Here is a 27,825-nt window from a genome sequence, read left to right as displayed (position 1 = left end):
TGGGCAAAGGATTCTACAATTCACAAGCTCTAGGTAATCTCAGATTTTAGGTTTCCGCTGGTTAACTTATTTGTTAGTTCTTATGAAGAGAGTCATTCAATACATAAGCAGACTCCACACCAGGAACTGTCTGCAAGCATTAACTGTCATCTTCAACTCTCTGCCAATTGGCTTAGCAGTTCTTTGGGGTCAAAAAAAAAAAAAAAAAAAAGACCATGAGCAGTTCTGCAATCCTTAATGTTTCATTAGATTTGGGGAGAATTTGAATACCTTCTTATCAAGTAAGAAACACTTTTTCACTTATTATTGGGGCCTCCCTGGTGGTTCAGCAGTAAAGAATCTGCCTGCAATGCAGGAAATGCAGGTTCGATCCCTGGATTAGGAAGATCCCCTGGAGGAGGAAATGGCAACCCACTCCAGTATTCTTACCTGAAGAAGTCCATAAAACGAGAGCCTGGAGGGCTACAGTCCCATAGGATTAGATGGCCCCAACAGTGTGGAAATTGATCAGTTAACTGACATATTTATTCAATTTAGCCAACTAAGATGCCCTAATTTAAAAAAATACAAACCAGCAGCAGAAATCATCCAGATAGACTGTCTATATTTCTCTCATAAACCTGAAAAATATGCTTTCACATGGGACCGTGTAGTCACAGCCCAGAAAGTAATAAACTTGATTTCTTAAAGTGCAAGCCCAGTGAAATGAAGAGTATCAGTAGAGTAGACATTTATTTCAAAGTCATGAGCCTTCCTGAGTATAGGAAAAAAGATTCAAGAGTTTTGAACATGGTTTCTATCTGAACTTTTCTATACATTAATGTCTTTATTTCCTTCTAATTTCAAATCTGATGGAGCCAACAGAACCCATTTGTCTTTACTTCTCAGTCTGAAGACGTCTACGTTCAATGCACAAAAACTAGAGAAAATGGTCTCCCTACTCCAAAATGGTGGATTTAGTACTGGATCTGTTGCAATGTAATTTGTCTCCCCTCTGCTTGGAGAGGTTGAATTGACTGATACCTCGAAAGTATAAAGGTACATACAGTCCTTGTGACAATATTGGTAGTAGTGTTACAACAATAGCAATCACATTTGCAATTTTTTGAGTTCCTGCTGTGTGCTTGATGGTTTACCAACACAATTTTATTTTAAAAATACTCAAAGGATGCTGACAGAATGAATAAGCTGTGATTTAAGACATTTACATGACTTGCTCAAGGTCACAGACATGGGTTCAAACCTAGGTCTGACCAACTCAAGTTCATGCTTTCTTACTGCACCTCACTAAGTAAAGAGTTAATCAGGCAATATGAGGAACTGAAGTAGGGTGACCCTATGTTCTGGTCCTACCTGTTGTCCCAGAAGAATTAACAGATCCCCATTTCAGACTCTAAAGCTTCCCAGGTTGAACAATAAATTGGATGAGCACTCTCTTTCTGAACAAGGCTTGAAATGAACATAAGACTTTTCATAAGTTGTTCATAATGTTTTAATTAATCTTTTTGCCTTTACTGAAGGCCTTCAAACCACTAGATAATTGGAACCTGCCTGATGTACCTGGGAAAAGAGATGTATTTGTGAGTGAATATCATTTACTGTTTGGATCTAATATCTCCCTGTCCCCTGGCCTCTGTTTCTGTCTTCTTTCATCAAGAATCTGTTGTCCTTCCTCTTCCCTCTCACCTCCTCTGGGTATCCACATCTCATTCTGTGTAGACCCTCCCTATTGATCAAGTGTCAGAAGACTGATCCTTTGGTTTTACTTTAGCTTGAGTTTCTGATGCATCTTGAAAAACACAGCTTGGTCACTCATTGTGGTTGTTCAAGTCATGTCCAACTCTTTGCAATCCCATGAACTGCAGCACTCCAGGCTTCCCTGTCCTTCACTATCTCCCAAGTCTGCTCAAACTCATGTCCATTGTGTTGATAATGCCATTCAACCACCCCCAATCACCCCCTTCTCCTCCTGCCCTCAGTCTTTCCCAGCATCAGGGTCACTCATTCAGATGTTTAAACTACTATGAACAGTATTTTGTCAAAAAGAGAATGAATATCATTTGAGGGTATCTCTAACTTACTTTTGTTTTTTCCTTTCTAATCTGGCAGCTACCCTCCACTACTTCGTTACTACAACCAGAGTGTGTAGGTGTCCAGGGAGCCTTCCCATCGCAGTTTCTGGACAATGCTACTGCAGGTCTGCAGGTTTGCTGGAGCAAGCCAGCTGCGAAATGTATTATATCAAGCACCACCTCACATGCCTCTACTCCTCTCCTGCATTTATGGGCAAACTGTTGTCCTGTTTCTATTACTTTAAAGGGCTTTCCGTAAGAGGAGAGGAAATGACTTTTTAAAAAATCTGCTAAAATATATAACTGCTTCAAAAGACACATGCAACAAGGAAATCTAACTTTCACTTTGGCGGGTTTTAAATGTATGGCTTTGATTTATGGATCAAAATTGCTCATTTATTATTTTATCTATAGAGCTCTGGGCAATTTTGACAGTTAAAATTTAGTTTTATTGACCAGTGCAGCCACTGTGCCCACGAGGGGACTGGTGCGCACAGCCTGCTGCACTCAAGAAACGATGATTTTCGATTCCATGACCGAGTCAGATTGAGAATCATAAGTGATGTAACAGTAAGTTCCAAATCTCAGTACCCAAGGCAAGAGGTTTGCTGTAAAACACAATCACCCTTTAAGGAAGGGAGGAGAATCTTGGGTGGAAGTCTGCAAGCACAATTTAATGCAGTAGGACTAGGACTGGGGTATCTCTGTCCATTCGAACAGTGGACGTGGGAGCAGTGGAGCATGGAAAGGGGGTGGTTTTCTAAAGACTGGGGAACACAGCCTAAAGGTTAATGAGCAAAGATGCCTCAAAAGCAAACCGAATGTTAATTATAGAGACAGTGAACTCAGTAACCATTTGGACCTGAGGAAATTTACTAGCTGACTGCTATTCAGCAAGCTTTCCCTTTTCAAAGAACAAAAACATAACTGAAGAATTTCTCTTGAAAGAAACACAAGCAGACACACCAACTTGGTGCAGTGATTTTAGGCCAGTTTTTTGTTTAAGCCTCTTTCCACTACCCAGTTGGCCACCTCTGCAATGTTAATTTAGTCTTTCACTCTAGACCTCTTGTGATACATACACAGACTTCCAAAGGGTAACAAATCAATAAAATGTCTAATTTGATTAACCATGTTTTCAAATTCATCGAGATAGCTCTACGTTGAAATAAATAGGCGGGTAGAAAGAAAGGCACTCACTTGTGAGGATTTTCCAGGTCTTCTTTTCATCATCGTAGTACTGAACCAGATTGCTGGGGAGCCGGTCCGGCCCAGGAGGCAACCCACCGACCAATAACAGCATTTTCTTGTTAGAGCGAATTCTTCACCCAAAACAAAAGAGGAGATGAATAACCACATTATTGTACAGCCTTTTTAGTGGCAACAAAATCATAACCATTAAAAGAATGTTCCCTGCTTGCAGATTTCTATTTCATTTTTTTCCTGTTTCTTTTCCTATTCATTCTTAACAATTTTTTTTTTGAACCAAGCAGAGAAATGAACAGAAGCACGGCATATCCCCATACTCAAGGAATAATAAGCTCCTTTTATGCAATTTGTTAGAAGTTCATTCTAGAACGACCTTTTTCTTATATTATCCCTTTAAATCATCACTCTTTACAGCTGAGTACACATGAAATGCTCTGGAGTTGTACTAAGGTTAAGCATTAAAGTTGCATGTCAAAAATCGTATTAGTCAAAATCATTATTATAAACCATTCTCCACTCAAAGAACCTTGAAAAAATTAAGGTTATGCAGAGAGTTTGTGAGCCAACTCTTTAATCACCCAGTGAACTTCAAATACCAGTTTGGTACAATTAGTAGCACAGGGGCTAACTGGGGTGGGTTCACCAGAGCCAACAGGACTTTCTGTTTAATTTAGCTGAGACTTCTGCCTTCATGCTCTTCCCAGCTCCTCCTCCCCCTCCCCCCATCCCTGGGCACCACTGGCAACACAGCAGCACCAATTGGTAAAAATGAGACTGTGAGGTTGTTCTGAGCCTCCCCAGAGCGGAGCCCTGCCAATGCTTGCCACTGATCCAGCGGCATGAACTTGCTCAACTGTGCAAAGTCACTCTAATTCCCTCCCTCTGTTTTTCTACCTTCTCCCCCCAGGGGGCAACCACTGAAAAGAGTGACTACCCACCCATCAAGAGCTGGCAATTCGCTGCTATTAAGCGTGACTGTGATTCCCAGGCTGCCTGGCAGTTTCTGAGAACAGGCCTGCAATGTCTCATATGCAGTAAAAGCTATAAGATGCACCCTGCCCTGCACACTTGACCTGATGGATGTACAATCCTGGGAACAGTAATGGGTTGAGCTCACTTGCGATTGGAGGGAGAAGGGGAGGCCCAGACCCCCACAAGGGCCCTGCTGATTTAACGGTCGCTTTACATATAATTGAACTTCTCATTTACCTGAAAGGCTGAAGGTGGTGGTGGAAGAAATGCAACACCCATGATGGAGGGAAAAAGTCAATAAATGTAAAAGGCTTCCTCTTAAATATGATCACCACCCACTGTGTGGCTGCGAATCTATGCTTACATGTTCATCACGGTTGTTCTGATTCAAGGATGCTTGGCGAAGTATGCCCTTGTGGAGAAGCGCTGTTTGTTGGTTAAGAACCTAACATTCAGAGAGTTAACTTAATACAGTTAATGACATTTCCATGGGAAGGAAGGGAACAAGAGAATTCCTTTAATGAAACTCTGGTGCCATTGAATGCTTCATGTATGGCTCATCAGAAAAAAACACTTTCTGGAGAAACTCGTTTCAGGGACTCATGCCTGGGGGAAGCTGTATTGTAGAATATTTAACGTGATATCAGCTTATGATATTAATTTTGTCACAAACAAAAATAAACTCAACTATTTTGAAGTACTTTGGAACTATACTCATATATCTTACAGATCAGTAGTGAAAGTGAAAGTCACTCAGTTGTGTCCAACTCTTTGCAACCCCATGTACTATACAGTCCATGGAATTCTCCAGGCCAGAATACTGGAGTGAGTAGCTGTTCCCTTCCCCAGGGGATCTTCCCAACCCAGGGATCGAACCCAGGGCTCCCACTATGCAGGCCAATTCTTTACCAGCTGAGCCACAAGGGAAGCCCATCATACAGGCTTACCTATATGAAGGTGATCATATAGATTAGTAGTTAGAAAACAAAAACAATAAAATAGCAAAAAGCTCCATAATTTGAGGATTTCAGTTATTAGGGTGGTTTGTTGAGAAGGGTTAAGGAAACTCAGTGCAGTACATATCTCTCTTTTACTTGCAAATAATACATAACTCACGTGCCATATCATCTCCAAAATGTCTGGTTACAGAACTAATATAAGACTATTTTTTGTTGTTGTTGTTCTGTAGTTTTAGCCCAAATAATCAACCACTCTGTGACTACAAGATGACAGCAACTGTATTTTTAGACTACTGTCAGTTTCCACGTATAGACAGACCTGTTCAACCAGAAGTCATGATTCTGTGGCTGTCGTGATTTGACACATGGACATGCTCTAGACTGAAAGTAGGGGTGCTTGTGCTTAGCCGCTCAGTCGTGTCCGACTCTTTGAGACCGCATGGACTGTAGACCGTCAGGCTCCTCTGTCCATAAGGATTCTCCAGGCAAGAATACTGGAGTGGGTTGTTGTGCCGTCCTCCAGGGGATCTTCCCAACCCATGGATCAAACCCACGTCTCCCACATTGCAGGCAGATTCTTCACTGTCTAAGTCTTCAGGGAAGTCCAAAAGTGAGGGTAGATGAACCAATATCTACCCATTAGACATAGAGACAAGGATTCATTGGAATGGTATGACCAAAGTCAATTACCAAATGGTAATTTGGTCTCTGTTTTAATATTTAAATAAATGTACAGCTTTAAAAATGTGTTTCAGGAGTGACAAAGGGAGATAAATGCGTGGCTCAAATGATGCTCAAGTAAGGGTGTTTCATTCACTGATAAGGCCAGTTTCCCTGGACCAATCCCACTGGTGATTTTCAATACCTCCTGAGACGGACCATCTCTCCAGGTGAGGAGAGGATCAACGGTCTTTGTCATTTCTGCCCAAAGAGCCAAAGAAGATGCCCAAAGAAGATGGAGAGTCTTCATCCTTTCTGTCCGCTAAGAACTGGACTGGTATTATCAATACATAAGCCACTGATCAGCTGGCAAATGGTAACAACTGCCATCTTGCCAGCAAAGACACAACTCAAAGGGCTAGCCGCAAAGCAGCTAGAAGAGACTCCGCATCAACTAGGACATGTCTCTGAACCACCCAGGCTTCCTGAAGAATTACATGGAAGGAAAGGAAATCCCTCATTAGCTGTGTGTTTTCTGTAAGAGAATAGTGCTCTGAGTTCATTACTGTGACCTCCCTGGTGAGTGAAGACATATTCTAAAGCTTTTGCATTGTTACATTTATATCATCATTCAATTTATGGCATTCTTACTTGGAGTATTTTGTTCCTAAAGCTTATGTTACTCCATGTTCCAACCTGATATTAATATTATTTAATTCTAAATAAAGTTGAATACTCTACCTTGTGAAGGTGAATCACACAGAAAGCAAAAATGGGATAAAACATGTGAGAAGTAGCACCGCACAGAAGAAAGAACATGTTAAAGAACAAAATGCATTCGAGTGGTTTTCTTGGCATTTTCTCCATTGATTCTCAAAACGGCACTGTCTTAGGTATAGTTCCACTCAACTATAGAGGAGTAAGAAAGTTCTTAGAGTCAAATAAAGTGGCAGAAACAGTGTTCAGACCTAGGTCTTCTAACTACCAGGTCACTGATCTTTTTAAAATTCAAATCGCTTAAAAATTTTTTATTTTAACATAAATTCTGGTTAAGACCCAGGTGACCTGGATTCTAGGGCTAATTTTGTGATTTAGCAGAATGACTTTGTATAAATTACTTGGCTTCTTAGAGCCTATGTTTTCTTATCTTTAAATAGAGGAGTAATATCTGATCTGCTTGAGGATTATATGAAACAATGAAGTGAAATGTTCTATGTAAACTCTAAGGTAAATGATTATTAAATCAATCTTTAGTATTGACAGTACAATGTGGGTTTTATTTCATTATGCCAAACCTGATTAGTTAAAAAAGAAAAGTGGTATTTTTCACTGAGATTCTTGTTGAGTTCATATATATAAATACAGGCTAATTAAGAGGATTTCACTACCTAGCTGTTCTCTTATAACTGTATGTTCTTAGAAAATTATCAATTAAATTATAATGGCTGTCTTTGAGCCTTGTTATAAGAAAAAATACTTTGGACATGACATAAAACTGTGAACCTTTAAATAAAGAGCCAAATAAAGAGACCTAATAGAGATTACTCTACATTTCTTATTTCTTAAGAATAAAACAAATGAGAAAAACCAACACATATTTTACTTTGATATAAATGCAGTGTCAACTATTCAATTACTCCTAGAAACTAATACACGTGAATAATTCCTGTGGAAAAGCTCCCATTCTTTTTACAGTGTGCAATTATAATAGTGACAATCACAATAATGACAGATAATAATGAATGCATATCAGATATTGAAACCTCTGATTATCATGCCATTTATTTGATGTGTGTGAACTTCAATTTGAAAACACCATGAAAAAGGATAACCTGTGAACTAGAAAAGTAAAATTAGAAGGATCTGAATTAACTTGCTGAGAGGGCTTTCAATTATTCTCTTCTAAACAATTCCAGTAGAGCTTTACAGGTTTAATTTCAGATTAGACAAAACCTACAATATTGCAATAGAGTTCCTTCATATGGCAACATAGTATACTTTTTGGAAGCTCTTTACATAGGAAAGTGATTTAGGCAAACTTAATCTGTTCTCTTTAAGTCTGTTAATATTTTAAAAATACTTATTTTTACTCCTCATCTTTGCACTTCCTAGACCAAAGTAATACATTTAAAAGGTAAGTAATTAGAGAAACTTAAAGAGCTGAGAATGTCATGATTAATAATATAATTTGGATGACTTTGGGTTCTTAGATTCCTGCTTAGAAAAATATAAGGTTAAAAAGGCAATGGAATTTGAAGGTCTCCTTTGTTCCAGCTCAGTAATCACCCAACATTTACCATGTGTCACATTTGTGCGTGTGTGTGCGTATGTATGCGTGTGTGCTCGCGCGCATAGGTACTTTGGTTCCGGGGATGAATGATTGAAGAATAACCTAAAACCTCCTGGTATAAACAAATTTTTCATCATACTGGTGTTCTAAGTATGGTAAAGTCTCATTTATTTATATTTCAGTGATTTGGAACTTTAATAATTGGGAAACAGGCCAGGTAAAGTTTTCCTTTGCAGGATACATATAAAAAGTTTTTATTAACTAGGTTGCAAGAAGAGTTTTAACCAATTTAAGAAGTCAGTTGGTCTACTGGCACTTTAGAGCCACCCACGTACATTTAGGCTAAGATCTTTTTACAGATAACAAATCATTCTCAATTATTTATTAAAGAAAATGTTCTGCAGTATTCTGAAGAGTCATTAAGCCAGAGAATTAAAAGAGAAGTTTAAATTCATCTTCTTCAGGAATTCCCAAGCCTGGAAAGTCATCAGAATCACCTGAGGGGATTAAAAAACTCAGATTCTTGAGATAAATTCTTAGGTCTCAATTTCCAGAGATCATGTTTCAGTGGGATGCTGCTGCTGCTGCTGCTAAGTCGCTTCAGTTGTGTCCAACTCTGTGCGACCCCATAGACGGCAGCCCACCAGGCTCCCCCGTCCCTGGGATTCTCCAGGCAAGAATACTGGAGTGGGTTGCCATTTCCTTCTCCAGTGCATGAAAGGAAAAGTGAAAGTGAAGTTGCTCAGTTGTGTCCGGCTCTTAGCGACCTCATGAACTGCAGCCTACCAGGCTCCTCCGTCCATGGGATTTTCCAGGCAAGAGTACTGGAGTGGGGCGCCATTGCCTTCTCCTCAGTGGGATGAGTTGAGGTCTTAAAAATCAATAATGTTACAGTTTTCTGGTTGATTCTGACACACAGCCAGACTTCAGGCCACTGATTTGGTGCAGTTCTCTATATAATGTAGAAATCCTTTCAATAGTTTTTTTTTTTTTTTAATAAGTAAACATTCTTATTAACTTGGAAATTTATAAGGAAATGGATCTTAGTTTTGCAAATGCACTCTATTGTGGAAAGCTATTGGACAGTTGTGTTAGATCTATTTTTTCTTCTCCTGATGCTGAGCTGAAAAGTCTCTCAGAGAAAAAGAGCAAGTGCCCGGCTCTTTGTCATGGCACTTCTCCAATACTGGAAGATAGTTGCTATGGGTCTTCTCTTTTCTATGTTGAAAATTCCCTTTCTTTCTGAAAAAGTTTTAATTTTCTTTACTATGCTGTTCACCTTCTTGAGTATATTCTAGACAATCATTGTCCCCATATGTGATGGACGTACTTTTTTTTAAGGCTTTCCAAAATGACAATGGTCTTTCAGCTGGCATGGCACAGTGTGGGTTCCTGTACAGCTTCCAGCTGACTACAAATACAGATTTTTTAAAAGCAAGACAAGCCAGGTTTTCAAGTCAGTTTTTCCCTATCCTGTATTTTAGTTAAGTATTTTAAGCATCAATCCATGACTCTTTTTAAATGCTTGTCTATCCTCCACTGATTGAGACTTTGTTTCATCTGTCATTTAACAATTACTGAGTTTCTACTGTGTTCCAAACACTAAAGATCATAGTGTGAACAGAAGAATAAATTCCCTATTCCTCATGGTAGTTACTTCCATCCTAGTGGGGACATCTATTGGAAACTTGATTCTCCAAGCAGGACAGCCTGGTTGTTAAGGGTGTAGGTCTCACAATTAGTGAGACGTTTGGCTTCCACTATTCTGAGATGGGGCTTCCCAGATGGTGCTAGTGGTAAAGAGCCTAGCTGCCAATGTGGGAGGCTTAAGAGAAGCAGGTTGGACCCCTGGGTTGGGAAGATTCCCTGGAGGAGGGCATGGCAACCCACTCTGGTATTCTTGCCTGGAGAATCCCATGGACAGACGAGCCTGCGGGCTACAGTTCAGAGGGTTGCAAAGACTCGAACACAACTGAAGCAACTTAGCATACACACATTCTGAAATGAGTGATCTTGGACTAGCCTCTTTGCCCTCTTGAATCTTGTTTGTAAAACTGGGATAAGACTAGATCTAAAGCATAGGTTTGTTTAATCCTCAGGGCTAAAAAAAAAAAAAAATCTATATTTATATATATATATATATATATATATATATATATATACATACAGACACATATACATGTAAATCATTTATAACAGTGCTAATTAAATGCTATCTATCACCATCACTTTTTTCTTTGTCCTCCTCCTTCCCATCATTGCTGTATCATCAATATAGCTATTCTTTTGTGTAATTTGTAGGTTGATAAGCGAGTATCCAATGTCCCCATCAAAATTTTATTACTTAAAAATAATAGCATCACATTTCCACTGTTTACATATTTTAATTATCCCAACTCATTCTCTCTGAAATGATACATAAATATTTGGATTTTTACTCTGTAATTCCCCATATACGGTCTTTAGAAGTGTGTGTGTGTGTGTGTGTGTGTGTGTGTGTGTGTGTTTTAAACAAATATATAATGGAAAAACTAAGCAGTTTTGAAGTGGCAGTGTAAATAGGGGTAAGTATGTGCATGCTCAGTCATGTCCGACTCTTTGCAACCCCATGGACTGTGGCCTGCCAGGCTCCTCTGTCTATGGGATTCTCCAGGCAAGAATACTGGAGTGGGTTGCCATTTCCTTCTCCAGAGGATCTTCCCGACCCAGGGATCAAACGAACCTGTGTCTCCGGCTTTGGCAGGCAGATTCTTTACCTGTAGATAAATATTACCTGAGCCACCTGTAGATAATAATTATTCCATCCTTCAAAAGCCAATTTTAATCTTTCTAAGATTTATTTATTTTTGGCTGCATTGGGTCTTCGTTGCTGCACACAGGCTACTCTCTAGTTGCAATGAGCAGGCTTCTCAATGTGGTGGCTTCTCTTGTGGAGCCTGGGCTCGATGTGGGCAGGCTCAGTAGTTGTAGCTTGAGGGCTTAGTCGCCCCGAGGCTTGTGGGATCCTCCCAGATATTGTACCTGTGTCCCCTGCTTTGGCAGGCAGATTCCCAACCACTAGACCACCAAGGAAGCCCCAGGCTAAGTTAATTTTAAGAGTCAGCCAGATCTGGATTTAAGTTCTCTTTTTTATCACTTCATATATTTTCTATCCTTAGGCTGGTATTCAACACCTTGCAGCCTCAGTTGCCTCATCTGTAAAGTGGGAATGTTTTGAGTGTTAAAGTCATCTAAGTGTAATAATGGTTGAAAAGAAATGGCTGTGACTCATAAATAGAATCACCTTCTACAGCCAGTCTCTTCAGCAAAGGAAAGGCATTTTGTGCTGCTCTTGCCTTTAAACATGAATGCCTCTGCACAGTGAGGGGAGACAAAATTGATACTCCCAACATAATCCAGTAGAGAGAGGCTGGAGGAGACAGGAAGAAGTTTTAACTGTTCCCATGACTTTCCAACTTCAGTGAACCTTGCTAACCCTAGAATGGCTTAGTATTTTATACAAGCATTGAGTCAAGGGGGCATTTCATATCTAGTGATACAGTAGTGATGTACGGTAGTGACTTGGGAGGCAGGAAAAACTGGGAAGATGTAAACACCACCTTCGCCCCCCCCACCCCCTGCCAGGATTCGCAGAAGCAGACAGGTTTTGAATTTCCATAGGCCAGGGGATTGGAGGGGTTTGTAACAAATTTACAAGATCTTTAGCAGATCTGAAAAGCCACCAGATGACATCTGAGCTGCATATGGAAATGACTTATATAGCCCCATAGTAATCAGGGTTTCCCAGGTAGTGCTAGTGGTAAAGAATACTCCTGTCAATGCAGGAGACTCAGGAGACATGGGTTTGATCCCTGGGTCAGGAAGATTCCCTGGAGTAGGAAATGGTCCCACTCGAGTACTCTTATCTGGAAAATTCCATGAACAGAGGAGCCTGGCGGGCTACAGTCCATGAGGCCGCAAATAATAGGACATGAATGAGTGACTGAGCACTGAACACACAGTAATCAATCAATAACTGGCAACTATTATTATTATGCATCATTTATTAACCTTATAAAGCACTCATTTGAAAATGCATCTTCGGAATTTTGGCATTTTCTTTTATTTCTTAGAAGCCTTTTCAGACACCATAGGTGCATTGTTTATAAGCAGTCAGAATATTTACTGCATAAGCAAGTTTAACAAAAATATAAAACCACTGGGCTTCCTGCAATGGTATTGGTCTAGATCTCTTTCATAAATTCAACCCACTCACTCTTGGCTGCCAGCTCCTCGTTAAGGAAGTCTCCAAACCTTATGATATCCAAGTCACCAGATTTTACAGTAATCTTGACTCTTCTCTCATTTTCCTGCTATAGTTAATGTTCTATCAAGTCCAATGCTCTGTGGATTCTGGATCTGTAACACGTATACAGTGCTATATTTAAAATGAGTAACCAATAAGGACCACTGTAGAGTACAGGAAACTCTGCTCAATATTCTGTAGGAACCTAATTAGGAAAAGAATTTTAAAAAGAATAGATACATGTATATGTATAACTGAATCACTTTGTTGTACACATGAAACTAACATAACATTGTTAATCAACCAGTATAAAAAATATGTATATCTTCATTTCAACCAAACTGCCAGTAACCTGATTCAGCTGGGTTGGCTTTCTCTGGAGCTGTTTTAACTGTGATGTCCTTGCTTTGTGAGCTTCTGCTCCCCTTAATCTAACCTACATGCTTTGTCAAATGAATGTCAGCAAAGCCTGATATTAATGATCAATTACGTCAGTCTTCTTTTTTATAAATTATCAAGGAATTCTCCATCGCTTATCCTCTGTAAAATACACATATCCTCCACGTTATAACCTCCCTTTTTCTTTCTTTGTCTCTCTCTTTTTCTCATAGGTAAGGACCTTGCTTGAGATTCTTTCCAGGAATAAAAGTGTTTCTGAGTTAAGATCTGAAAAAACATGAAAGACGAATTTAAGGAGGAAACTGCTTAGACTATGGGGAAAAGTAAACAGAAGGAGACTTCTGTTTGGCCAGAAGGAGACTTTTTGCAAATCAGCTGGCCTTCCCTAAACTTCCAGCTAGAAGGGTACCCAAAAGTCCCCAGAGGAGAGCTGCTACCTTTTCTTAAATTTTTCCAGAGAAGTAAACTCCCCAGAGAACCTGTTCCAGCTGATTTGGTGTTGTATTTAGGTTTCTTTATCATAGCTGTTCTTGGTAATTACACAGCAGCTTTCCTTAGAAGAGCCTTTAAATAGACCTGCTAATGCCTCTCTGAGGTAGGGAAACACAGAACACCATCATCCCCATTTAACAGATGAAAGAATAGAGGAAAGGGGGCTTGGACACATTTTCCAGTGCCTCTGGATGGGTTTATTTCCTCCATTTCACAGAGGAAATATCTCTAGGGCTTTCTCACACAACCCTTCTGTGATTTTCAGGTATGGCTGAAAACACCTTCACTTTTCAACTTCTGATACGAGTGTCACCCCTTTCTCCCATCAGCTACATGGTGACTGGAGAATGTCAGCCACGTACAGTACTTTCTGTGCTTAGTCGTTCAGTCATGTCTGACTCTTTGATGCCCTATGTATGGACTGTAGCCTGCCAGGCTCCTCTGTCCATGGAATCTTTCAGGCAAGAACACTGGAGTGGGTTGCCATTTCCTACTCCAGGAGATCTTCTTGATCCAAGGATGGAACCCGCGATTCTTGTGTCTCTGCATTAGCAGGCAGATTCTTTACCACTAGCTACCTGGGAAGACTATACGGTATTTGTTGTCCTTGTTCAGCTGTTAAGTTGTTTCCGACTTTTTGCAACCCCATGGACGCCAGGCTTCCCTGTCCTTCACTATCTCCCAGAGTTCACTCAAACTCATGTCCATTGAGTCAGTGATGTTATCAACCATCTCATCCTCTAACACCCCCTTCTCCTCTTGCCCTCAATCTTTCCCTTAGTTTTCCTAAAATGGAAGTGACTTTAAGATTTGTTTGATCATATCATAAAGACAACACATGCTTACTGAGAAAAGTTCTAAGTTTACTTAAATACACAAAGGACTTAGTACTATACAGTAGGTACTCAATAAATACTTGCTGTAGGAATGAAGAAATGATGAAGAAAAGAACGAACTGGTGAAAGGAGTCAAAGTCATTTGCAATCCCACTATCTAGTAACATGTCATTATAGGTTCTTATCATCCTTTTTCCCCTTATCTGTTTTAAGGTCCAATAAGGTGGATGTGTTGATGGGGGTGCCAAAAGGCAAAAGGGAAAGAAGAAAAGTTACATTTCTGAACAAAAACATGGAAGAGTCAGAGGGTGACATATTGGAAAAGAGACAGTCTTATTGATTAGCCCCCAACTCTAACGAGCTACCTAGGATCAGTGTTGCCTCCCAGAATGAGAGCTACCCATGACAGAGATCAGTTACTGAACTCCAGTTATTAGCACAATATAGTATCTTCATGCTCTCTGCCATATCTGTATATTATTTACTTAATATTTTATTTAAAACTGATCACTTTGAAATGCTTAATTCTGGTCTATTCAAGCCATTCCCAATGGTGGCTGCTCTTTACAATCACCTGGGAGAGCTTTCATGAAATATTTAGGGTGGGAGCACCTCTCAAAGATTCTAATTGCATGATCCACTGTGGCACCCAGCATTGGTGTTTTTTAAAATATCTTAAGTATTTTGTATGATTCTAATATGCAACCAGTATTGAGAACCATGGTTCTAGCAATTATAGTTATGAATCATGGGCTTCACGGGTTGTTTTTCTCTAATATGTGTTAAGATATAGTAATACCTAATGATTAAAATAAATTAAAAAATGACTTCTCATGTACCCTCTGAAATGTCTCACATTCTACCAGGGGCAGGCAAACTATAGTTGAGAATATACCTTAATAAACAGAAGAAATTAGGACTTTAAAATCTGAACTTCTGAAAAGCTAGTCACATTCCAACTCAGCTACTTCTTTTATATGTTTGACCCTGAGAAGCTCGATATATTTAATGACTGGAGTTTTGCATGTTACAATTGTAATGAACTATCTTCCCATCCATTCACTTCTCACCCCTGCCCCTGTAGCACACTAGTGAATTCTTCCTCAAATCTTCACTGACACATACTGATCTCAGAATGTCACGTTTATTTTACCTAATGATTAAAATAAATTAAAAAATGATTTCTTATGTACCATTTGAAATGTTTCACATCCTACCAGAGGCAGGTAAACTATAGTTGAGGACACACTGTAATAAACAGAAGAAACCAGAACTGCATCCTCTGACAGGCAGGGTGGGGTAATTTGCTGATGTTTTTGCCACATTTCTCTGGATACTAAAGCTGCAGACTGGTTCATGATGGCAGAGGCAGGTATGACGAAAGTGTCTTAAGGTCTTCATCTGAATCCATGAAATGTAAGTCTCCCCAAGGCTTAGTTCATAAGCCAGATGGGTCTATCTTTATACCATACACAGCATTTCACACCGTACTCCTGGACCTTGGCATCATGAGATACATCGGCTTTCACCCAACTTCATATTTAATACACAGTGTTTTCCCCCCTCTCCCACACCCACTTCCAGACTAAAGTTTCCTTTAGTACCTAGAAACAGTTGAATATCTTCTTTGCTTGATTACCTATATAATCCCGATTTCTAATACTTAGTGACTTTCTTCTAAAGAGCATAAATTGCAATGGGAATAGCATCTCATTAACCCTCCCCATTCCTGGGCGGAAGTTTCGTGGCGAGTATGACCTCTTAGACTAATCTGTCTGCCTCCAAGTGAGAGGTAGGAGTCTCCCTGCTCACTATCACAGATGCCACCAACACGTTGGGAGGGACACCAATGTTTGTGGAACAGGAGAAAACTCTTCTTCTTGCTCAAGAGAGATGTGGTTCTGTGCAACCTGTCGCCAAGGAGTGGTTCAAATTCTTAGTGACAAAGGCAGATAAAGCATCCTTCTCACGCCAGGGACAGACACGTAAGTAATGCCTATGTCTAAACCTCTAATGGGGCTTCCCAGGTGGCACTAATGGTAAAGAATCCACCTGTCAATGTGGGTTAGACATAAGAGATGAGGGTTCAACCCCTGGGTTGGGAAGATCCCCTGGAGGAGGGCGCAACCACCCACTCCGGTATTCTTACCTGGAGAACTCTATGGACAGCAGAGCCTGGCAGGCTACAGTCCAAGCGGTAGGACTCGACTGAAGGGACTTAGCACGCAAACCCCTGATAAAGGCCAATTATTAGACGATGCTGCCTCTTGAGAGCCAATCTCATCATTGAGACTTCTCACCCTCTCTTTCCCATCTGGTCGCCATTTTGAAGAGAAAAGAGTGACTTCCTGACCTGGAGAAATGTTCTTCCAAGAAAAAAGTACAGAAAGACCCAAAATCAGAGGATGACGTTGAAAACAAAAGTTCAGGATGTTACATATCTCCCACTGAAATCATTTGTCTCTGATCATCCAAGACCTAACAGTAAAGATGAATCTTTTAACAAAATCATGTCTTTCCAAACAGAAGTTCAGTCATTCAGGATAAGAGAACAGTGGCCTGATCCCACATCAAGGGTCTAGAGACTGATTTTATCCATTCTTCTGACTCCAGGGAGAGACTTCTCGTGGGGAAAGTAGGAGGCTCATTCTGAGAACGGGAGCCAGCCTCCTGCCAGGCAGGCTGTTTCCGGTTGGAAAGTCACTGCAGGAGTGGCCATGCAGGGAGATGGGGAGAAAAGTTAGTTAGTAACTGAATATATTGCTCCAGGCTTCTCTTGGAATATTCATGGCAACAAAGAGGTGTCCCTTTTCGAGAAAAGAGATTCACAGCTGACACATTTCACATGGGCCCAGAATTTATTTTTAGGGAACAATAATGTTATGAAATCACCCTGGGGTTAAGACAAATGACAAAGGTTATCCTTACTTTGGGGTAGATAAGCAGCAAGGGACTGAGGCGGGCCTGGGGGCTGTGTGTTGTGGAGACAATGAGGTGTGGCTTGTGGGAACCAGCTTAAGGACACCCCGCTGTGGTGGGTGGAAATAGGAATTTCTTATCCTTCCCTTCTTTTCCTCTCCCTCCCTGTAGGAAGCCAGTTCTTTCTGCTCTTTGCTGCTTCACCGCACCTGGAGGGGCTAAATGCTAAAGAAAACCCTAGCCCGAGGGCTTGGCGGGGTCTAGGAGGTCCTCCAAAGTCCCCAGAGGGAAGGGCATTGGCAGAAGCCTCTGAGACCCTGGATCAGCCAGTCCCCCACAATATCCTTCTCAGTCATCAGATCTCTGACTGGCAGAAACAAATTATTCTGTGGGAAAATTCACCACATCTCTGAAGCTGCATTGTGGACTCGATACTGTTTGGCTTTGAATTATTCTGAAAATTCTCTAGAGCAGCAAGTACCCAAATTTTATCACCAGGAAACAAATCCCCTAGAGTCTGGTCATTCCAATAACTTGCCCTATGACTTATATCCTTTTTACTCCTGTCAATGAATCAGATTTCTTTTAATGCAACAAATTTTCCTTAAACTTATCTTCCAGTAAATCACGACCCTATTTTCTTCCATCATCTATGGATATGGAGCAAACAGGAAAACAGAAGCATCTGTTTAGTTGCCTGATTTTCACATGAACGCACGCTAAGTTGCTTCACTTGTGTCTAACTCTTTGATAGCCCATGGACTGTAGCCTGCCAGGCTCCTCTGTCCTTGGAAATTTTTCAGGCAAGAATACTGGAGTGGGTTGCCATGCCTTCCTCCAGGGGATCTTCCCGATCTGGGAATCAAACCTGTGTCTCTTAGGTCTCCTGCATTGGCAGGCAGGTTCTTTATCGTTAGCGCCAGTTGGGAAGCCAACCACTGGTAGCAAAGCTGCCTGGGACGTTGCTGAAAATGCAGATTCCTCAGTACATGCTCCAGATCAATCTATTTAGAATCTCCGGAGTAGGACTGGGGAAGACCTGTGGTAGAACAAAGCTGTATGGTTGGTTCTTCAAAGAACTACTGATTTAGGCATGATTTTGGGGGGCAGAGGAAAGCAGGCCTACATTTTTTTTTCTCTTCTAGGTTTGTATTGTTGAAGGAGCTATATATATATATTGCTGACTTGGATAATTGCTCAGCTGCCTAGATAATTTTGCCTGTACAGATCTAGTTGAAAAGTAACATTTCAATTAGTTTCTTGAACCTGTTTTATAATTCCTTCTGTCCTATTCTTGGCCCGTTACGGACTGAATGATGTTGCCTCCAAATTTATATGTTGAAGCCCTAACTTTCGGCATGACCGTGTTTGGTGATAAGGCTTTTAGGAGGTAGTTACACGTAAATGAGGTCATAAGGGTAGGGCCCTTGTCTAATAGAACTGGTGTCTTATGAGAGGGCTTCCCAGGTGGTGCAGTTGGTAAAGTCTCTGCCTGCCAATGCAGGAGACACAAGAGATGCAGGTTCGATCCCTGAGTCAGGAAGATCCCCTGGAAGATGAAATGGCAACCCGCTCCAGCATTCTTGCCTGAAAAATTCCATGGACAGAGGAGCCTGGTGGGTTATGGTCCACAGGGAAGAAGAGGAAGAGACCCCAGAGCTTCCCCTCCCCCCTCCTCCTCCCACCCCTGAGCTCTACACACACGAGAAAGACTCTGTGAGGACACAGTGAGAAAGCAACTGTCTGCACACCAGGAAGAGAGCCTTCACCTGAATCTGGCCCTGCCAGAACTTGATCTGGGACCTCCAGCCTCTAGAACCATGAGAAAACAAATTTCAGTTAAGTTCCCTAGTCCCTGTTATTCTACTATGGCAGCTCAAGCGGACTAATGCAGTCCTCATTAACACAACTGCTTGGAGGAAGGATCTTCCAAATTCTACCACACAGGAGCTATACTTTATAGCAGCCTACACCCACACACTGTGTGGGGAATTTGGAATATGGGATTACACTCCTTATCTCCTCCTCTGCTTGGTGCTCAGCTACTTACGTGCATGTGTGCTAAAATGCTTCAGTCATGTCTGACCATATGGACCGAAGCCTGCCAGGCTCCTCTGTCCATGGGATTTTCCAGGCAAGAATACTGGGGTGGGTTGCCATGCCCTCCTCCAGGGGATTCTCCCAACCCGAGTCTCTTAATTCTTCTGCATTGTCAGGGGGGTTCTTTACCAGTAGTGCCACCTGGGAAGCCCACGCTGTAAGTATTAATAGTTAACCATGTTCCAATGAAGAAGAGCAGCCAGAAGGGATAAGAACAGATACAGAGAGTGGAGAGCCATGAATCCCATCAGCGTTTGTGACACTCTAATTAATGTCTATAAAGCTATAAACAAATTTCTTTGTGCTTTCAGAAATTTTAAATGTTTCTCATGCTCTCAGATTCTAAAGTTTCCTTGCTGTAAAAAAAAAAAAAATGGGAAGCATTCTCCAGAAAAATCTTTCTCAGGTGAGATCACTCTTTCTAGGTCAAAAAGACTATTGTGTCTGGAACCTGGGCTCTCAGTTTGATGAGGCTGCTGCGAAGCTTGAGGGGCTCCTTCCTATACAGGGGGTGCCCCTTTCTTGGAATGGGTTTTTACTTGCTGCTGGTTTTGTTGGCTGCTTCCTAACTCTGGAGCAATCACAAATCTTCAGTTTATTTGAGTGCAACAAAGTGCTGTTTATTTCAGATTTGCTTTGTATGCTTTCTCTTTCCAAAATTTTGAGTATAAGAATGTCTGGGTGACAGCTGAAATTTCCCGGGCTTCTCAGGGTTCTGAAGGGCTTCCCTGGTGGCTCAGTCGCTAGAGAATCTGCCTGAGTGCAGACGACCTGGTTTCAATCCCTAGATTGGGAAGATCCCCTGGAGTTGGGAATGGCAACCCACTCCAGTATTCTTGTTTCAGAAATTCCATGGACAGAGGAGCCTGATGGGCAATAGTCCATGGGGTCTCAAGAGTTGGACATGCATGATCTAGCAACTAAAGCACCACCACCACTCAGGGTTCTGAAGTGACTACTTTGAATTAGGTATCTACTCTATACTTCTGCCGAGGGAAGAAGGTGTCTGCCTTCTTGACACACAAAGTGACTATTAGGTGATGCTCTGCTTTCCTGGGATCTGTTGGTAGTGCTACTAAAAACTATAAAGTCGTAAGTTTGATAACACATTGTCCCATTGAATAACCAGATAAGAAATCCATGTTAAAATTTCTACTGCTTTGCACTCAGATCTATGATGTGGTCTGGAGTCTTCTTTGTTGTGTAGTAGACATGTAAATCTTTTAACAGAAAGCAAGAAGTTGATTGTTCAAAGAGACTGATAATCAAAATAGAAACTGTTCCATCCAGAAGCATAAACATGAAGCTTAGGAAATGATTTGCTGAACATTCTGCCATATCCATACACTTAAAGCAAGAGTTAGTGAAGTAACCTATGGGAATTGCCTGGTATTCCAGTGGTTAGGGCTCCACGCTTCCATTGCTGTGGGCCTGGGTTTGATCCCTGATCAAGGAACTAAGATCCCACATGCCTCCAGTCATGGCCAAAAATAAATGAATGATGTTTTATTTTTTTAAAGAGTGAAGTTACCTAACCTACTAAAAGTAGCAAAAGTAATTTCTTGTTAAGAGCAGTAGATATTTTTTGTCCCTAAGGAATATTGCAAGGACACTGTAGCAAAGAAAGATAAAACTGGACAAGTTATTCTCCTGATAAACGTAGCTTTTCCATTTCAGAAACTGCCTTGGTGATATGAGGAGGGAAACCCGAAGTTGCATGTCAGCCATGACTGAAGAGTCGGGACTGTGCTGTTTCCTGCTGATCCCCAAACCCCTTTCAAATGAGAGCATCTGTTTTTCAAAGTTTGTTTGTTTTTTTTTTTTAATTTCTCCTTCTTCTGCAGTGGTTCTAATGAATTATCACTGTCTTGGCAGTTGAAGAATTTTACCTCATTTCCCTAAAATACGTATTGTATAAACATAGTTTGAATAAAAATTCTGATCTGCCTTTAAGATAATGTAAATTAATACTTGAGTAATAAGCATCTTTTCTTTGAATAAAAGATTTGCGACACCAAGGAATCTTCCTACACTTGAGGAATATAATGCCTGAATCAAAACAAAGCCAAAATAATCACATGAAGAAGAAAACAAACAGCATCAAAGTCAACCAGAGATACTGTCTTCTGCCACACTAAACACCCAGAATTTTACACAATAGATATATGTGCTACATAAAGGTACTCGAAGAATTTTCCACTGTACATCTGCATGCATTTGTTTTCATTTTTGTCAAATAGGACAAACAATTCCTGCAGAAGGTGGCCCCAGCTTGACCTAGGAACCATAAGAAGCCCTCCTAAAAAGGCCGAACAGACTTCATCAACTCAGTAAGAAAAAGAAAATAGCCCAACTAAAAAGTGGCCAAACGAGTTGATAAAACTTTTTTTCCAAAAAATATACAAGTGGCCTATAAGCACATGAAAAGATGCTCAACATCATTAGCCATTTAGGAAACGCAAATCACGGTGAGATAGCACTTCATATCAATCATGATGGCTATAGTCAAAAAGACGGGTGTTAAGTGTGGGTGGGGATGTCAAGAAATTTGAACTTTAATGGAAAATGGTGCAGCTGCTTTGGAAAACAATCTGATCGTTCCTGTTGTTCAGTGTTAACTGTGATACAATATGACCCTGCAATTCCACTCCTAGGTATATATATCTAAGAGAAATGAGAACATATGTTCACACAAAAACTTACACATAAATGCTCACAGCAGCATTATTCATAATAGCAAAAAATGGAAACAAATCAAATGTCCACCCACTAATGGATAAAGTGTGGTTTATCTATACAATGGAATACTATTTAACCATAAAAAGGAATGAAGTATTGTTACATGCTACAGCATAGATGAACTTTGAAGACATGCTACATGAGAGAAGCCAGCCCCAAAGACCACATATTGCATGATTCCATTTGTTTGAAATGTTCAGACCAAGAAAATCTATGGATTTATGGAGACAGAAAGTAGATTACTGGTTGCCTAGGGCTGCAAAAGGCAGGGCCAAGTGGGGGCTGATTGCTAATAGGTCTTTAGGGCTTCCCTTGGTGGCTCAGCTGGTAAAGAATCTGCCTGCAATGTGGGAGACCTGGGTTCTATCCCTGGGTTGGGAAGATCCCTTGGAGAAGGAAAAGGCTACCCACTCCAGTATTCTAGCCTGGAGAATTACATGGATTGTATAGTCCATGGGTCACACACTTTTACTTTCATGGGGTCTTTTGGGAGGAAGGGATAAAGAAATGTTCTAGGTGAAAAGCTCGTCTTTGTTCTTAACCTTAGTACCCCTGAACTTGAAGTTAGTCTCAGAAGTGAAAGTGGTCTTGGGGAATCCAGGACACACAAAAACAAATAAATAAAAAATAAAATTAACTGTGGTGATGGCTGCCAACATCACAAATATACTAAAAATCATTGAATTGCACACTTTTTTAAATGCGTGAATTGTGCTGGATGTAAATTACATCTCAGAAGAGCTGTTCAACCTGAATCCACAAAGGCTTTTCTAACTTTTTTCAGTTGCTGACATGGATATATCAGAAGGATGGACCAGACTCAGGACTGGCCTCAGCTCTGCAGTTTACTCAGAGATGGATAAAACAAACACTGTTAAGCTAAACCTCATCACTGTGAGAGCAGCACTTGGAGCTCAGGCTGTGAGAATCCCGTTCTAGAATAAACATCCTGCTTGGAATTAGGAGCCCTAACAAGTGAACAGAAAAGCAAATTGATATAAACAGAACTATTTTTATAAAAATAAAAGCTATCAGCGATTATGCATTTACTGTCAGGCACTATGTCAAGTGCAGTATGTATATTCACCCAACATTCAGGATTGCCCTGAGGAGGTGGGTATCATTATTGACATTTCATAGATAAGCAATCTGAAAACAAGTTAAATAAACTCCCCAAGGAGAGCCAGCTTATATGTGGTCACGGTGGGATTTAACTTAAATCTGTCTGACTTTTAGGTCTTAATTACTATGTAATAGAACTGTTTAAGATATTTGCACTATAGCATAACATTTTTATCTGTATCTCCTATAATGTCATATTCTCTTTCTCTCCATACATATATCTCCTAGCTTTGTTCTGTAGTCCATGTCTATGGATGTCATTTTGGAGTGAACCCTTGTGAAAACCTTAAGACAGAGAGTTTATAGGAATTGCCACTGACAGTAGTGATAGTGTTGTCATAGTAACCAATCCACCAAACTGGTCCCTGCAAGGAGCCGCACACTTCTGCCTCTATAAGGCACCGATACTGGCTGAACTCCCTCACAGTATCAATGACCCTCTGTTCATGCATACAGGGTAGAAAGTGCTGAGGTCCTGGTGTGCATCTTAAAGCATTAAAGTTCTTCCTTCTAAGTTTCCCTCTCTGACTCAAACAGTTTCCATTCGCTCTTCTAATCCTTTCCATTTACCCAGGATGTTCCAGGGACATTGTTTCTGAGGGGTGTGAAAAATCAGGGCCAGACAGTATCCGCAGCTTTGTTCTAAGCAGGAGTTACAAATATGACTACTTTCTTTCTGGTGAAAAAGGCACACTCCCAACCCAGTAATTTTTCACTCAGTGCCAGACTCTGAATCTTTGTCCCTGCCCCAAACCTACACGCAAGACCTTTAGCTGATTAGAAAATAAAAAAAAAAAACAACCCCTCTCAGGAGCCACTATACAGAAAATCTCAAGTTGGCAGCCCACAGTGCGTACTGTGTTGGGGGGCTACGCACACAAGACATCCACACGCATCCATCCACCTGCATTTTTCAACAATGCCCCTACATTTTCAAGGACTCTTTTCCTCTCTAACCTGGGTCTTTCTCTCTTCCTTCTCCTCTCCATTTCACTGGCCTCGCCTGCCTTCAGAGGCACCTGAAGGCACATAAGGCAGGGAAGTGAAACTGACTGTAATTCTTCAGTTCACTTCCCTGCAGCCTCCAGTGAGCCAGTCTCCATACGGTGGCCCAGCTGAGCTCGGAGGAAGCCCGGGTCCCAGCACAGGTGCAACCCATCAGCCCGCTGGCAGGCGCCCTGGGAGAAGAGAGCCAGACAGGGACACCAGAGGCCCTGCGAGCCGCAGAAAACCAAGCCTTACATCGAATATATAATAAGATTAAAAAGAAGAGGGCCTCTCCTCTGTGAAAGGAAGAATAGGAGACTCTTGTAGTATCTAAAAAGGCCATCATTTTCCCTTTGAGGAATTAAACATAAGTTGCTGGGAGCAATCAGAAATTCTGATTTCCCCATCTTCTTCTGATGCCCTTGGTTCACCTTCGGATCCCTCCAACTTCGCTCTTAGGTCCTTACAAGTCTATTTCTGTGCTATCAGTGAAATCACAAATCTGTTCAAGAGTGATCTTGATGGGCAAAAATGTATTCAGGTAAATCTGCTTAGTGTATCTTTTAAAATTAAAAATTAATCAATTACAAATAGCACTTTCTGTTCGTAAGTGTTTTTTTTTTTTTTTTTCCATGTTTCAGCTGATCCTTACCAAAACCCTGGGAAGTTGAACTCTATAATTCTTAACCCATTTTACTCAGCTAAAGTGGAGCCAGGATACACATTTAGGTTTATGAATTCAAAGGTGGCAGTGTTTCCAGTATAGTGCTGTTCGTTTAGTCAGTTCAAGCATAAAAGCCTGCTGATTTTTCCATAAGGGATTCATGCATGTAGTGGTTAATCCTTAGCAGGGCCGACAACTTCCTCTATGATTTTGACAACACTTCTTCCATAGTCTCTAGCCACTCATACCTTTTTTCAGCTCCTGGAAGGTACCAAACTCTTTGCTGCCTAGTATTCTCTCAGCATGTGCCTCCCCGCTTACAGATCCTGCCTTCCCCCAGACCCATTACTCTGGACATCTCAACTCTCAAAGCTCATCTTTCTTTCTTTTTTTTGGAATGTAATTTCTTTACAATATTGTGTTGTTTCAATTGTACAGTAAAGAGCATCAGCGACATGTATACATATATCCTCTCCTTTCTGATCTCCCATCCCACCCCTCTAGGTCATCACAGAGTACCGAGCTGAGCTCCCTGTGCTATACAGCAGTTTCCCACTAGCTATCTATTTTACACACGCCGTGGGAGTGGTACAGTTGCTCAGTCGTGTCCAACTCTTGTGACCCCATGGACTGTAGCCTGTCACGCTCCTCTGTCTATGGGATTTCCCAGGCAAGAATACTGGAGTGGGTTGCCATTTCCTTCTCCATTTCATACATGATAGTGTATATATATATATATATATATATATATATATATATATATGTCAATGTTACTCTCCCGATTCGTCCTAGCCTCCCCTTCCCTCCCTGCGTCCACATACCCATTCTCTACATCTGCATCTCTATTCCAACTCTGGAAATAGGTTCATCTTAAACTTCTTCTGTAGAGGAAGAATTCTTTGGCCACTGTGACAAGGTTACAGCACCTTGTTATACCAGCTCTCAGAACATGGCACTTTTCTAATCTACTGCATGTATTATCAGTGTGATTAACTTGTATAATTATTTACTCTTTTTTCTTATATGCAAACTACATGAAGTCATGAATGTGTCTATGTTCTTCACCCTATATCTCAGAGCATAGCAGACTTTGGTGTGTTATACCTGTTTGACACAAGTTTGGGGGCTATTCCACAACAGAGGTTCTTGTTAGCAGTCAATTCAATGCATTACACCAAATTCCCACCGTGGGCGTGGCACGGTCATTGGCCTAGTGTAGAAAAGCTACCCAAGGTTGTGAAAGTCCCCGTGTTTCTCAGGTCTGCTGCCAGCACCAATTATACTGGGAATTAAGATTCACAAAGAACACAGTCATATTTTCTTCTCCTCCTGTTGGCATAACCTTGAAACCCACACTTCTGAAACTACTACACTATCTAGCATGAGAACAAAGAGTTATTTATAAACATTTTAGCTAGATTACAAATGTACAATTATTGAACTGGATTAAGTTATAGGAGTGAAGGTTCCATGACTGACCATTTTCTTCCTGCTGAATTTTTTTTCTTTTAAGGAATGGGTTTTTTTCCCCTTAAATGGAACATTGTAGCTCTGTAAATTATATGTTCACTATGTAGTAACTTAAATGCTTAATTTGTGCTTATGAGTCCAACAAATATTGAGTTTGTCTTCTCTCCAAACTTTAGAATTTTCTTGCTTATCCTCCCTTACTACTAGTTCTCTTTTTGTTTCTTGTTTAGATGGGTTATTTCTTAATACTTTCTTTGATTTACTACATTTCCATGTACTTTTGTTACTGCTGTCTTTTTTTTTCTTTTACTTCCCTGTGATTTATTTTCTTTCTACCTCAAATATTTGCTATTTTCATTTCCCAACTACTGTAGGTTTTCTCTAGTACCTTTCTGCCTTACTTCTAATGTTGCAAATAGTTCTAACATGATTGTCATTCACATTTGTGAATAAATAAGCCCTTTTGATATTTACAGTAAAATAGACATATTTGCTATATGCTACAACTGAGAGTCCTTCCCCTGGTTAAATTACTCTCCTGTCCATATCAAAATAGTGCTTATTTGTTTTTTTTTTTAAAAGAGAAATCATCATTAGTAATCCATGCATCAAATTATCTTGCATGTTAACGGAAAGGACACAGCACTGAATATATTTTCTGGAATTCTAAATGACTGAAAGAAGGCACAAAGATGTAGCAAGTCTTAAGATGGTTTTCTTTTAATTGTCAAGGATTTTTTTTGTTTTGTTTTAATTTATTTTTTTTTATTGAAGGATAATCGCTTTACTTGAAACAAAATGTAAACAGAATAAAATCTCAATTAGAGTAATCTTATTTTCTGTTAATGAAACATACAGGCATTTTTATAATTCTGGCTTCTACCTGTTGTATTTATCAACTGTAAATATTATCAACATGAGCTTTCTATTGTTTTCACAGAAACAAAGCTGATAGTTCTCCAGGACTCCAGTACACACAAATCTAGAGGAAGAAAATCTCTTGGTTCCAATTCAAGCTTCAAGGCTTTGTTTTGGTTTGTTTTATTTTCACAATTAGTTTTCATAGTTAAACTGTAAAGTTCTCAGTTTTTTTTAAGATTTTTTTTTGTATGTGGACCATTTTAAAGTCTTTATTCAATTTGTTACAATATTGCTTCTGTTTTTTTATGGTTTGGTTTCTTGGCCATGAGGCATGTGGGATCTTAGTTCCCTGACCAGGGATCGAACCTGCATCCCCTGCCTTGGAAGGCGAACTCTTAACAATTGGACTCCCAGGGAAATCTCTTTTATCAATTTATTTAAAATATATCATCTCACCTTACTTTTGAGTCAATAATCATAGCACTAAATCTCAGCAATCTCATTATTTAGCCCCTTAGTCTCACTAGTAATTGAGTATGGTAGACCAGTAGGAAAGAATCTGAGCTTTCTATTCTCTTCCTCTTGCTTGGTGGTTTGAAGAAGAGTTAGAAAATTGGAAGTTTTAGTCACTACTGTGCTGTGGTAAAACAAAGATGTGGAGGTGTCGATTGGAGTTTGCTTTTCCTAGAAGTAATATTTACAATATTCATTCATAACAAGAGGCTATACTTCAAAGGATGACAACTGATTCAACTCACTATTATTCAGATAATTGTACAACTTACTTAT

At 40.4% G+C, this 27,825-nt stretch overlaps 1 protein-coding gene across 1 annotated transcript in view; it reads right to left on the bottom strand.

Annotated features, from left to right (window-relative positions):
• The window catches only part of KLHL14 (kelch like family member 14), a 107,789-nt gene that overhangs the window by 71,843 nt on the left and 8,121 nt on the right, over positions 1-27,825 (bottom strand). The window contains exon 3 of the mRNA XM_081562583.1: positions 3,273-3,394. Within this exon, the coding sequence (XP_081418709.1) occupies positions 3,273-3,394 (122 nt within the window). The remainder of the gene's footprint in view (positions 1-3,272; positions 3,395-27,825) is intronic.

This window comes from Giraffa tippelskirchi, chromosome 14, assembly GCF_054371585.1.
Source record: "Giraffa tippelskirchi isolate mGirTip1 chromosome 14, T2T-mGirTip1v1.2.pri, whole genome shotgun sequence".
In the NCBI taxonomy this organism is placed as follows: Eukaryota; Metazoa; Chordata; class Mammalia; order Artiodactyla; family Giraffidae; genus Giraffa; species Giraffa tippelskirchi.
Note: the sequence above shows the minus strand (reverse complement) of the source record. Positions and strands in the feature narration are given on the sequence as shown.